Here is a 14,767-nt window from a genome sequence, read left to right as displayed (position 1 = left end):
AGATTTAGGGCAGCGAGGAACATTAGCATCCGCACTTGGGACTGGAAATGGGGGGGGGGAGGATATAGATCGCAACAGAGTCGCTGAAATATACATGACAGGAATCAGCAAACAATGTCTGCGTGTCACTTGTGGAGTTATTTAAGAGTCAGCGCTGCGGGCTCTTTGGTGCACCAGTGACTCCTCTTTAACAGGCTCCTATCAAGGACGGCAAATTACTGTTATGCAAAATAACGCATGAAATATCAGCGCTGTGTGAGCCAAGCAACAGCAAGTCGGGGATGTCAACTGCCGAGTGTTAAATGCTAAAGGAGAGACAAAGAGAAGTGTTTTGATAGAGGCGGGAGGCATGTTTTAGAAAAGCCCTGTTGCCAGAATTGTCGAACATACGGAGGGGCTGACGTGCCAAGAAGGAGGCAAAAATAGACATGGGCTGGCATGTCGGATTACCACAGCATTCCAGACAAGAACTGTCAGTTTAAAAGGAGGGAAATCTGGTTGGAGTGGGAATCTCTTGGTTGTTTCTGGGGGTTATTTCTGTCAAAAAATAAAAAATAAAACTGTTATCAAATGCCCAAGTTTAAATGCTTGGTTAGGACTACATTGAAGGAACAAGAGACATCGGTTTCATGTTGAACTGAGAAGCTTTTCAGATGCTAAACAGCTACAGGTGAGCTGACTGATCATGATGGTGGAGCTGCTCCCTGCCGTTTCTGCAGAAAGAAGGTCAACATGTTCTATCCAAAGGTAACCCAGGCCTCAGAGCAGAGGCAGACTGACGGTGTAGACTTGGTTCGATTGGTGACCAAAACTGGAACAGTTATTATATTTTCAGCTGGTGTAGCTCGCTTTCACACGGCAAGATGTCAAATTAATCAAACCTTTTTCAAAAACATGCTCCCCTCGAGTGTGTTGGTCTGCACCAAGAACCGCTGAAGGAAACGATATGAAAATGACATGTTCTTCACAAAATGTTAACAAAATTGGAATGGTGCCAGATTTTAGTGGTTGTAAGATTTCTCTTTTATCTTTGGCAACATATGACGAGTCATTTCTCCAGGTCCCAAGCATTTGTTTAGATTATATCTACCCAAAATGCTCTGCAGTTTGCTTCCTGCTTTTGGGTCAGTCTCCGATCCACTTGGCGTTCACATGTGCTTTGAAACTGCACCAGTGTTCGCTTCAGCTGAACAGAGAGGGGCGGCCAGGGTTCGCTTTTTTGTTTGATTACACATTCACACTTCCCCAAACGAACCGGACTTTCTAGGAAAATGAACGAAAGAGGCCTGGTGTGAACGCACCTTAGAGGATCCAGCAACAGCAGAAATACGCTAATATCCTACAGGTGCTTATGTGTCAGTGTGTTCACCTTACCTAAGACTATTTTTGCTGAAATGCACAACCAGTTTTATCTGCATCAGTGGAAGACCAAAGTATGTTCTGTGATCATACTTGCGTACACGCTGCTAAATGTGCTAATGGCGAAGAAACAACTTCTCCAGGAAAACTGTTTATTTACAGTCATCAGTGACCACGGTAACTTGCCTCGATAACCGTGTGCATTTAAGTAGAATCCTACTTAAATGGAAAATATTATAAAAACATATAAAAAATCTCTGGAAGTCAAAAGGTTTTCATATTATTTTTACTTTTTGAGACTAAAATAAGAATACAGTGACCAGTGAACTGAAGGGCTGTCCTGTACTGTCTGGAAACCCAGAGCGGAGCGAGAATAAAGACTGACCAGATGGTCCTGTCTGCACAGTGTTCACAGTAAGTTGTTAACTGGTTAGATATTATTAATCCTAAAATCTACAATCATTGGGAGTCTAATCTCCCCTAATCTGAGCCACGCAGCAGATTCTGAAATATCACCATTTTCTAAGCTTCTGCAGAACGAAGTGGAAGTCGGGACCAGCTGAACCTTCAGCTCAGCTACCGGTTTGATCAACACAAGCCCGTTGTAAACAAATCGAGGCAGGGGAAACGTTTGGGCTCAGCTGTTCGCCACCTACCGAGCGCCGCTCGGAGATCAGAGTGGGAGTTTGTTCCACCGCTGCTGCACAAACTCGCCGTGTTGTTTTATATCACACAGCAAAGACAGACAAAGTGATCACAAGCAGAGGATGTTGCCCCCATCTCTCCCGCGGCCCCTCCCCTTCTCCTTTGCATGCACGTCTCACATATCGTTTGCAGACACATGACTAAACACACACACACACACACACACACACACACGCACACACACACACACACACGCGCACACACACACACACACACACACACACACACACACACACACACACACACACACACACACACACACTTCCAGTAGGAGCTCCTTTGGGGGCTTAGATATGACAGGCAGCTGACAGAGTCCCAGACGCTGTTTCACACATGTTGCCTCCAACAAACACTCCCCTACGCCACGACGACCGCCGCTTGCTCGTAACACACCCCTGCTCTTACATTTAAACATTATTTCTTCCCTCAGACTGTTTTCACTCCCAAATGAAGACTGAGTACTTGGTTATTTCCACGGAGTTATGTATTGCAGTCAGGCTATAATTCATCAGAGCTTACATTTAATTGGAAGGTAGCCTTTTTTTTTCCCTTTTCTTTTGTTGCCCTGAGCTCCAACTTCTTTATCCAACATCAATAAAGGAACTTAAAGAATGATGATGCTTTAAATAGCCCAAGAAAGAAAGCTACTGCAGCAGCAGGACTTTGATTATTTTCTAAAGTCGCAGCACCTTGGGGAAAGAGAAGAACAACACTCAGAATAAGAACATTTCAAAGCCTCGCTCGTCTTCAAAGATATATTTTCTTCGCTGTGCGTTCTTGTTTGCCAATGAAATTTCATTTTCAGATTTAAATGAGTAAGAAAGATGTACCGATCAAATGTAAGTTCAAACCTAAGGATACAATGAATCTGTCTAGTTTTCTCTCTTGCTCCGTGCTCTGGAAGCACATGGTTTCAATCAAGTGTAGGATTAGAGGATTCATTTGGATCACGGATAAACCGACGCTTCTGTGTTGTCTGGACATGCATGTGTTCACAGTCAGTGCATTATTTCACGTGTTGTTTATGATTATGAAGAAGCGGAGTCCTCTGCACCATCAAGCCAAGAAGGTTTTCCACCTGCAATGCAATATATATGTTGTAGAGCTCAACTTGAAAATGAGCATATCCGTCAGATGGAAGAAGGGGGAGAAAAAACTAAATCCTAACATTTTAGCATTCAGCTGTTATTCTAGCGATTTCCTGTAATCTGCTCCTAGAAGCCAAATTGGCAGAGAAGTTGGAGAGAATCTTCTCAGTCAGGTATCAGACAGCATATCATAATTAATATTAGTTATGGTACAGATCAACAAGTGGTGGCAATATGGGACAACAGTGACCTTACAAAAGCTGGGAGAAGATAAAACGGTAAAACATGGCCGCCGTCATTGTTACAACAGCCTCTCCATATATCTTGTCTGCCTAAAATCTCCCAAAACCTTTTAAACATTAACCTCCACTTGTTACTATGGCAAAATGTGTCACAAAAATAAAACAAACAAACATAAAAAAACGAACGGTAATGTAAGTAGTACGCTTACAGGAGAACACGTTATGTTCTGATGAAATGAATCTTGAATTTTTCGGCCACAATCTAAAAAGGTAAGTTTGACAACAAGAATCGACTATTGAACATCATGCCCATAGTGAAACATGGTAGTGGCAGCATCATGCTCTGGTGTTTCTTCAGATGAAACTGGGGTTATAGTCAAAAAAGCAGCTACATTTGAACATGGTATGGTGGCCCAGAAGGGTCAGCAAAATGTAAAAGTGACTTTCTGGTCTTTCGGGGTTGCAAAACAGTAATTTTCAATAATTAACATCGACTGTTACTTTCAACTTTCTACAGTGACTTCTAGCTCAGTTCAATGAGATGTTCTATACAAATGTCACACTTAATTGCATCACTCCAGCATGACTTACTCAAGTCTTTAAATGTGTTAAGAGCTGAAAATCTTTATCTCACCTCATCCCTTCTGACAGGCAGAATGGGCCTCAGATAAAACGTTACTTTTTTCCCCCCTTTAAAGAAACATTAATGTTGGGTAGAGAGCATAACCGCCACCATTAAGAACCGCCGTATAAACCTTTTCCTGAAAAACGGCACGACTCCACTGTTTATATAGTCTGAACAGCAGCCGACTGAAAGCCTCTGCCTCAGTTTAAGCTCCTGACCTCAATTACATGTTTGTCTTGAAGGAATGCAAACAGGAAGCTCCGCACACCAGAACATCGGAGAGTTAAAACTAGTAAGGAATCCTGCTTCTGTGTCCCCGACGGACATCTCGTTCACAGACACACAACAGAAATTAGCACACATTTATCACTTCCACGTAGATGCATTTCAACCCAGAGAGAAAATTGAATTCTTCGGGTAGGTTGGATTAATCGGAATTAAACTGCAGCCACATTGCCTCCTTTTAATTTATTTGACAAAGGCTGAAGGTTTGGATTCTGAATTTAAGATTCCTGGTATTAATGGGAGCCCTGCTTCTTGCTTCCCAAGGTCCAATCGTTAGATGACGTGGCACGAGAGTGGTGGAAATAAAAAGCCTTCCTTCCTGATTGTAGAAGGGCTTCACTGCTAATTGATTATCCTTTTATGCTTTCAGGCAGACGAGCATCTGCGTTAGTGGCTGCTGTCTGAAACATGGCAACCCGAGAGGGATCGCTCACACACAAACACACGCAAATATACAAGCGATGGAATGAAATGGAATACTTACACGAGTGTCCGACTGCGATGGAGTGATGTTAGAGGAGGCGACGGGGTGGAGGAGGGGGGGGGGGAGAAGAAAAGTGAGACAAATGAGATGATGAACTGGTAATGACTTGGAACATTGAGTGAAATGAGAGACGCGTCGAGAACTTTCGCACCGATCGCTCCCGACTCGTGCCCGGCTCATCAGAAACTCAAAAATTCTAATTATTTTCCAATCAGTGAACACACCAATATCTGAGTGCTACCAGGTTCCATTAACCGCAACCCTCTTCAGTGAGGAAGTTGCTACTGAGGGAAGAAGAATTAAGAGTTAGTTATTTTTAGAATAAGTAAGTGGAGACATAATGCAAAAGGTTTGAAAGAAACTTTTCTACAATAGTACAACAAATGCGTTTCTATGATAGATTTGATTTGTTTTTGCAAGAGAGAGTGAGAATTACAGCAGATAACAGGAAGGCTAAGCATAGCACAGCATAGTTTCTGTATCCCATCATTTGTGTGACATGTCAGCCACTACCTGTCATTAAATCTTCTAGATGTGGATCTATATGCTGCATCGCAAACACAAGGGACGAACCGATTACAATATTTTTTTTGGAATATCTGGGCTTTAAAAAGCCTGATTTGCCGAATCCAACTTTGGCCGAAACTTTTTTTTTTCTTTTGTCAGACTATGGCAGATCAGACCAGTGGATAATATTGATTTCTCATGTAGGTATGAACCAATTGATGATCTCCGATCTCATAAACTTAAGAAAATTGGCGCAGATTTATCGTTGCTCCCCTAATATACGCCAAGTGATCCAGATAGATAATGTGTGCTTCCAGAGCATACAGCTGGGATTACAGAACCAAATGCATTTAAAGCTTTAAATACAAGCAAATTTGCAGAGTTAAAGTTGAAAAGAATATTGACGTGGCCAAACTTAAAATAATGATTCTAATAAAGTTAAACAGCTAATCCTAAAAGAAAGAAACAGTAGAGTGATGATCCAAATGAAGACACAGGTGAAGATGAGTGGAGACATTCAGTTTCCTGTTATACCCAATGCTGCCAGCTGTAACAATCAACCCACAATCAATTTCCATTTGCCTAAAAGCAGATGCTGGGAATCCCTCCTTCACTCGGAGACAAACTTCTGCTAGTTAAATGTTTCAGCGTTCACTTCTGCACCAGTGTGTGTTTGTACCGCTCTGATTGTCAGAGCGTTCTTGAAGTTATCATATTGGAGCGTATTGACATGTCTATCAGTCCGTTCTGTGGGTAGACGCTGGTGTCTGTACCGAGTAAAAAAAACACTAAATATTCCCTTTTATCATAGCAAATGACAGATTCCTCATCCGCTCGCTATTCTTCAAGGGACCGCCTTTATTCTCAGGCAATTTCGCTGCTTTTTGATCTTAGTTGTTTCTCCGCAGGGATGTCGAGTCGAGGCTTGAAAGAACCTTAAAATCCATTTTTTCCTCTTTATCTTTCTTTCAGTTGAACTTAACAATGCGTAACCGGTGAAATAATGTAGAATGCTTTCACTGGCAACTTGCTATTAACTTAACTTTGAACATGTTTTTAAGGCTTTTAAGAATTCACAATGTAATGATCAAAACAGTTGAAGAAACAATCAATCAAGAGTTTAATTCCAACCTGATATCCGATTGGCCAGCTGCTTGAGAAGATTTTCCAACTAACAACTGTAGTACCATGAACTAGAAATTGGTGGAATACTCATCTCTCTCCTTCAAAAGTAAAGCTGGTTTTATTATTGCCTTGAAGTTTATTCAAGCTGAATGGAAATGTGCCTGTGTACACTCATTGTACAAAGTCAGTAGAATATCGAAGAAGGAGCAATCATTGAGCTATTTAGTCATAATAACAAAAAGCATGTGTTAAGGTGCGACCTTCAAATGAACGAAAGCCATCTGCCAAGCATGGGGCAACACAGAGATATAGAGCAAACAACCATTTAAACACACACACACGCACGCACACCCCCCCCCACACACACCTAACTCTAACTTAAAGGAACCAGTTAACCTAAAAAATCATGTTTTTCAACTTTTCAAGTTCTGCCAAGAAGAACACTCAAATATTCAGACACAACTCTCCCAGAAGCTTGCTGAAGGCTGCACAAAACATGCGGTTGTGGTGCAACTTGCTACGGTACATTTACAAAAAGTTTGTGTAAGTTTAGCATATCTGTATATTGGAGCCTGGAAGCAAAATTTTGATGTTGGGGTAGATCACACTGGCTAAAATCCACATTCACATTCAAACGTGTGCTCTCACGTTTCTATATTATAGAAACCATTGAAGCTGTATGATGGTAAACCTCTTACATGGGAAAAAGAGCCATGTGCAGGTTATTAAAAGCCCCACATTATGTGGACAATCAAGCCCATAATGACTGAATGTAAACTTTCATTTAGATCTTTCAATTATGTTACAAGTCAGTATGTTTTTCACACATGTCAAAGAAATCCAGCAGCATTACCGTGTACTTGGAGAGTTCCGGAGGCCTCGGCTTTGCCCACGCTGTTCTCTGACACACAGGTGTAGGTGCCCTCGTCCTCAGCTCGCACCTGGCTCAGACGGAGGCTGTTGTCGCTGCGGATCTCAAACCTGCAAACACATCAACACCGGGGATGACTCTGCCCAAGAAATCTGAGAAAAAGTGGGTGCCCGCAGAAACTGTTTGCAAGCGTGAGCTTCCCTTCACACATGCATACATAATATCTGAATGTGAGATGAATTTTTGAAGCACTAGTGTTGTTTCTCTTTGTACCTGCCCCGGGGCAACTCTCCCTCTTCCCTCCGCCAGCGGACAGTCGGAGTGGGATCTCCATGTACCTCGCAGAAGAACTCCACCGTATCATCCGCCAGCACCACCTGGTTCACTGGTTGTTTGGTGAAGACGGGCCTCTCTGAAATCAGAACCGCTATTTAGATATGCAGCACCTGGATTTGGTGGTAATAAACCCAAACGCTTCAATGAAAACTTATTCTGCAGGGTCAGTTTTTGGTTTTAGCAGGAATATAGTCTCTGCTGACTAGATAGTAAATTAGTATGATTTTTTTTCTTTATTGAGTCATCTGGATGAGAGAATCTCAAATACACAGTACTTCTCAATGTAACAAAACATCTGATGTGGTTCCTGTGATTAGTCATTAACTCCAGAGCAAATCTTGTGAATGTCATTATAAATTAAAGGTTAATGTTCTCAGCAGACTGTAATAGATTGCTTCGTATTCAGGGCGTACGGCGTTTGTGGCCCATTGACTGGTGAGGATAAGCAACAACTCCCCTGTGACCCTGCAATGATTAACAAGCAAGTAAAAACAAACAAAAAAAAAGATTCATGCAATTTACCAAAGATTTTATATGGACAACAAAGTTTAATATCTGGAAAAAAAACACATCTGAGTATTTGAAGAGACCAGAAATGAAGCCAGGAGGCATTTAAACCCCTGCATGCCTTGTTGGACTCAGATGTGGGATATGCAGGAGAATTTCAGGGGATAAGAACTAAAGTGGGAATTGTGGTGGGAAGCAGGCAGGTTCATACAAACAGTTCCCTGCTGACATTTTGTACACAAGTGGAATTATTTATCACAATCCACTGCACAGCCCATAATAACCAATGCTGTGTGAGCACGGTTCAGTAGAAGAAGAGTCAATATACAACCTGATCAGGTTTTAATCGCTTTTATTCTCCAAGTTTGTGCACAGCGAGAATGAATTTGACCTCAGTTCTGCTTTACTTTCAGAGATGACATTTAAAATAAACATATACATCCATCCATCCATCCATCCATTTTCTCTACACCCTTGTCCCTTAGTGGGGTCAGGAGGGGTGCTGGTGCCTATCTCCAGCTAACGTTCCGGGCGAGAGGCGGGGTACATCGTGGACAGGTCGCCAGTCTGTCACAGTAAACATATACAACAAAACAAAAAACTAAAATTATTCTTTTTTTTCTACCTTGTAAACATCCAGGTTTTTTTTTTAACAGAATATAAAGATAAGGTTGAATTTGTGGCTGCTGGTTTACGCAAAAGCGCTCTGTGGCACCAACGCGAAGGGAGTAGTTTAAAAAGTTTGTGTCCAGGATGTGTGGGGTCTGCAGACATGTTAGCTGTCTCTATTCCTGACGCCAGCGATGCTAGACTTGTACAAGTCCTGAGTGGAGGAGTTTCTATGTTGCTCTAAATATAACAGCTTACCAAATAATGTATGTATGACATCAGTGAACACACGGATTATCATGATGTGTTCAATGTATTGTGCAGCAACAGACATAAACAATGACTTTACATGTGTGGTCTATATTACGTATGTCCCAGATCAAATGGATTTCTTAAATATGAATCAAGAATCAAAGACAAATCACTATTAGCTGCATTTTTAATAATTGTACCATCCTCCTCTGATTATTTTGAAAACATCAACATTTGACTCTTAAGGGAAACAATCATAAGTCCATAAGTCCATTAGGGATATTAAATACACCTAATTAGACATGTACACCCTGCAAGCTCTCATAAAGATTATCATGACTGCTTTAAAAAATTGTGACAGCCTGGAAAACACTAAAGTGTTACTGTTGCAATAAAGTGTAAAAGAAGAACAATGGCTGGTTGTGTGCTCCCCACAATCGATACACATTGTAAGAATGCTGCAGTCCCACTGAGCCGAAAGTCAGACAGGAGGAAAAAGAAGAGGGGTCAAAAGGGCAACAGGGAGAGAAAGATCGATGGTCTACTCCAACAGCTGGCAAGGAAAGGAAGGAGGTATAAAACAAAACCTCCACAGGGACTCCAAGAGAAGATCCTCAACAAACTAATGTGAAAAAAAAAGAACCAAATGCAGTGTGCTGTGATACAATCAATTTGAAAGTAACTCACCAAACACGACCAGTTCAGCTGGATCGCTGTCTTTCTCGCCAACCATGTTTGTTCCCACGCACACGTACATGCCAGCATCACTCTTTCTGGTGTTTGAAATCATCAGCTTTCCTCCTCGGATCTGAAAGCGACAGAAGCGAAGGAGGGAGGGCAGTGGAAGAGAAGAACGGAAGGAAAATACAAGAGGAGGTAAGAAGAGGATGAAGGGAGAAGTTTTGGGAGGAAGAGAAGACGAATGGAGAAAACGTGGAGACGAGATATTAAGACGTGTTGGTCGAGAGCAAAGCCACTCAGTCACGTTCAGGGTGTGATGTGACAGATGGCTCCCCCTGCGACGGCTTCCATGATTCGACAATGATTCTAGCTGTAAGCTGATCGCCATGGAAACGCTTTGTTTTTATGGTTGTGCTGCACTTATGCACAATATCCCAAATCAATGTATGATGTGTTCATGTCTGATGGCCAAGTGTTTGTTCAGAGGGACAACCCCGTTTGGGTTTTATGGATACAACAGATATAGGCCAAATAACAACTTTCAACCAAGGTGATAGAAGACTTATGGCTTGGGGGATTGTTTTGCAGTTGACTTGTCACCTATAAACTTCTCTGCATAATTAAACATTCTACAGTGAAAGATGTCTTCCTGCAACACAAGGATTAACTTGAGCCCAGGTGTACATTTACAGCAGGAGCTAAAAACAATCTCCAAGTGTTTCCAAAAGTCCAAAATTTATTCTGGACTTTGACTGGAGGTCAAAGGTCTTTCTTAAGGTCTCATCACAATAAGACTTCAAGAAATTAAGATTGTCGGAAGAGGAAAATCAGCATAAGAAATTTGCTGAATAAATCAGACATTAGTTTGTATTCACCCAATTGTTGGACCTGGGCAAGACTAGATAATTTTTTATTAGGTCATGACATATAAGATGTGTTTATCTTCCCAGATGCTGTTGTTAGCCTCATAAAATTACATTATTAAGTGTTTTTGGTTTTCTTGGGGTATGGCTGAAGTCTGCTTACAGTGATCCTTTCATCGCGATCGTTGACTCGGATGTTGTTTCTCTTCCAGGAGATGGTGGGTTCAGGATGGCCTCTGGGTGGGATGCACTCCATGACAGCGGGCTCACCTGCAGCCACCACCACATCGCTGGGTGTCTGACGGAAGTCGTCTCTCAGAACTGGAGGCACAAATAGATGCACAGTTAGAACAAGCTTCTACGCCGATGACACTGCCTTCGCGCCGTTGTGACATGGGGCTCTTACTAAAATCCCACATATTTATGTTGATCGGGCTTTTTGATATACACAATCTATACAGGAGTGTGTTACATCTTCGCTCACTGGCACTCCTGTCAAGAAGCTGAAAAGCACAAATCATGATGAGCCATTGTTGTTCAGACAGTACTTGACAGGACTGAATTGAAACATGGTGTGCATGTATCCCTGAGGTCTTCATTGCCTTCATATCATGAGTGTGTGGCATCCCAGCACATCAATAATGAAGACTCCAGTAGTTGAGGCACACAATGCCCTGAATTATTCAGCCTGACCTAAGCACACTCCCACAGACACACACCCACGCACGCACACACAAAGTCATAATCTAAACAAGCAAATTGAGTAAATCAATTTCATCAGCCACTGTAATTTACTCAGAATACAGAATTTCAGCTTGTATGCTTTCAGGGTATATATTTATGAGATGTGAACATTATTTTTAGGCCACACAGTTGCTTTTTTAAATACCTCTTTAGTCAACATTGTGAGTCTTGCTCTTCATATTTTAAAGGCTCTCAGATCGCAGATGTTCCTTACTTTAAAATAAGAGTCACAAACACAGCAGCTATAAAGGAAGCATGGTAGCTTGATTAAACAAAGCTGCATGCTGACACTACATAGATAGCTCTTCATGAGACTTTAAGAGTATTTTTGTTTGTAAGAGATGTTACTGCACCACTAGGTTTTAGGCAATACAAAAGCCTCATTAATTGGTGTTAGTACAATTCTAGACTAAACATTATTGGGAATGTTTGGACACCATAGATGTCCTTTTTATTTTGTCTTTACTGACATTGCAGAAGGCATCAAACATTTAATCTCAGCTAATATACGCAGCATTAAAGTTTGTATTTTAACCAAAATCCATCAATGTATTGTTTCTTGCCATAACCAGCTTTTCAGTAACGATATGTTCGTATGTAGACATCTTCAGAGTTTGGGTGATCAAAAAAGCATCACCCAAAAAGTCAGCTGTGTCACGATTATTATTATAAAATTCTTTTAATTTTCAAAATAAAGTGACAAATAATGAATTTCACCCATGGCTCTCCTCATTGTTGATGAATCTCGAGGCTGACCTAGATATTACTGGCTTGTTTACCTTAAAAGCTTTAAGCTACATCATAAATTAGCAGCTTTATTTGTACCGACAGCTGCTCACAGTCTTCTCCATATTCCAGCTAAATAAGCTGTCAAGTGCATCAGATCTCTGGGAACGTACTCTTTAATGCACTGCATGCGAGCCTGACAGCTAAAAGTAACAGAATTAATTTATTCCTGTTGTATTAAAGGTCTGCCTGTAAAACCTGATAGATTTGCTTTGCAGAAGAAGGATTTTGTAAGGTATTCACTAAGTTTCCGGTAACTGCTCGTATTGTAATTGAATTATTTCTTATCTTTTAGGCTCAAACAAAATGTTCTTTGCAATGTCCTTTGCGTATTTGATGCCATGAAAGATTAGTACGAAGCCTGCCTGATGCTTAATGTCTTATTGTCCTGTCTTACTGTGACTGAGTTGCATTCATACACGCTTGAGTGTTTGAAGTTGTGGAGCTGAAATTCCCCAAATAAATATATAAAAACAAATTCAGCAGTAAGAACAACATGGTCCCATTGTTAATAATTAAAATGTCCAAAAGCACATCCAAACTCGAGTACTTCTTGCTTTTCTCCCTAGGATATCATTAAAGAACTTTAATTTGAACAATGGAAAAAATAAATAAATAAATAACATATATATATATATATATATATATATATATATATATATATATATATATATATATATATATATATATATATATATATATATATTATCTTGGCATACGTTGGTTCCAGAAAGTGGTCCATAATCTTTATTATTTAATCTGTATGAATTATGTTTCATACCTACTGCCAACTCTGTGTATCGATGCTACACAGAGTTTGACTGGTCTGTTAATGACTGACAAAGGGAAAAGTTTTCTTAATCAGACATTATTGGCAGATTCTAGAAACAAAAACAATTTTCTCATGTTTTGCTGCAGGCAATAATTTTGGTTCCATTTCCTGAAATCTGGTTTATTAGAAACGCGGTTCCCGATCATCCACAAGGTTCTCTGACTTCCTATGTAACGGCTCCTGCTGTCTGTCTGGCAGAAGTCTTGAAAGTTTCATGAAAAGAAACGCAAAGTGTGCATGTCAAAGGAAAAACTCCTTTATCTAGTATAAATGTAGCCAGCAGTTCTTGCTTACTTTCCTTTTCTCTTTCGAAACTGACTCAAGGACAAAAAAAAAAGATTCCTTAACTCCTAGAAAAAAATTGCATGGGTTATGTGCAGTATTTCATTCACAACTTGGACTTACACTACAAAAGAAGTAGCTGGAAAGATTATTCTCTGAGTTTGCCTTGCTGCTTAAGTTGAAGTTCAGCGATTTCATTTACTTGCAAACTTGACCGGGTAAATATAGAAATAAATACTATTTTGCTTTATATGGAAGATAAACAGAGAAATCGTCTGGTAGCCGGAACATTTTCAGCTCATTTTCAGTTTCTGTCAGAAACTCTAAATCTGATATTTTTCAGATCAATGAGCTCACATTCATACACAGAAATACCCAATACCAGGCCTCGCTAACAACATCCTTTAGTATGGATGTTGGAGTGAGAAAGCAATGAAGAGCAAGATTTTTTTCAGAGATAAGAGAAAGGCTGAACAGAACACAATTAATGTAAGTGTTATTGAGTCGGATTTTATGTTAGATGGCTTTTTGGAAATTCCAAAGTTAAGTTAAGAACGTTCTTCTTATTGTGGTTTAGATGATGCCAACCGTGCATCTAAAATGTGACCTTCACAATAACTTTACCTTCAAACGGTATAGCCTTCTTTTACAGCAACTGCTCGCTCAGAAAGTGGTGCAAATATAAATAAAAATGACCATTAATCAATATGGAGCCTAGGAAACGCATCTGGATTCCATCAACATCGGCAGGTCGACGTTTCACTGAAATGAATGTTAACGTAATATCCTAGATTCAAGTCACATAAACACGTAACATAGTTTATTTATAGCGCTAATCAGAGTCTGATCATTAGTCTGAGTATTTGTGTGAATTATTTTACAGGACATAAATGCTAACAGGACCCAAACTGCTATGAAAGCTGATGGGTCATAAAATGTGAACATTGCGTACGTGCTCATGCTTCAGGATGCAAACATGTTGCTATAATGTAACGAAGTCACAGAGGAACATAACGACCGACAGACCTGGTACGTCCAGGATATTCATTCATTCATTCATTCATTCATTCATTCATTCATTCCATCCTTGTGAGGACTTATTGTTCTCTAACACATATTTCTATTTAAGTTGTATACATTCCTTAAAAAGCTGGAGGAACAAATTTTTTCTGTATTCAAGATAACACCACTTTGTTGGAGGTAGTGTGTGTTTGCCTGCATGTGCGCGCACATGTGTGTGTGTGCGTGTGTGTGTGTGTGTGACGGGAGTAAAACAGCATATTCTGTTTGGAATCAAGGCCATGAAAGAAAGACATATTAATATTTGAGAGAGAAAATAATGCTCCCATAATCAACAGACTGCTTGTGCTGCCCTGTCGTTCCAAGTCTCTGTTGGCCCCCGAACCTCTATGCCATTGTGCTTTTTGTACCTTTGTGTCTATGAGGGAGAAAATGACTGATTGTGGCTTTAGTCAGACCCATACAGTGACGGCCAATTACTTTGCACAGAGCATTTGGGGCACACCGAATCCCACTGGCCCCCTACAATCTCGGAATGAAATGCAGAACCACACCCCTGACCTT

The 14,767-nt window shown here is 40.6% G+C and overlaps 1 protein-coding gene across 5 annotated transcripts in view; it reads right to left on the bottom strand.

The window, feature by feature from the left end:
• robo3 (roundabout, axon guidance receptor, homolog 3 (Drosophila)) overlaps positions 1 to 14,767 on the bottom strand; it is a 174,589-nt gene that overhangs the window by 33,334 nt on the left and 126,488 nt on the right. For 4 of the 5 annotated variants that reach the window (XM_008428408.3, XM_008428409.3, XM_008428412.3 and 1 more), the window contains exons 3-7: positions 10,703 to 10,860; positions 9,683 to 9,803; positions 7,565 to 7,703; positions 7,274 to 7,401; positions 4,789 to 4,800 (exon numbers count right to left, since the gene is read on the bottom strand). In XM_008428408.3, the coding sequence (XP_008426630.2) occupies positions 4,789 to 4,800; positions 7,274 to 7,401; positions 7,565 to 7,703; positions 9,683 to 9,803; positions 10,703 to 10,860 (558 nt within the window). The remainder of the gene's footprint in view (positions 1 to 4,788; positions 4,801 to 7,273; positions 7,402 to 7,564; positions 7,704 to 9,682; positions 9,804 to 10,702; positions 10,861 to 14,767) is intronic. The other variant, XM_008428411.3, reaches the window with a different exon arrangement.

This window comes from Poecilia reticulata, chromosome 14, assembly GCF_904066995.2.
Source record: "Poecilia reticulata chromosome 14, P_reticulata-male-v2, whole genome shotgun sequence".
NCBI lineage: Eukaryota > Metazoa > Chordata > Actinopteri > Cyprinodontiformes > Poeciliidae > Poecilia > Poecilia reticulata.
Note: the sequence above shows the minus strand (reverse complement) of the source record. Positions and strands in the feature narration are given on the sequence as shown.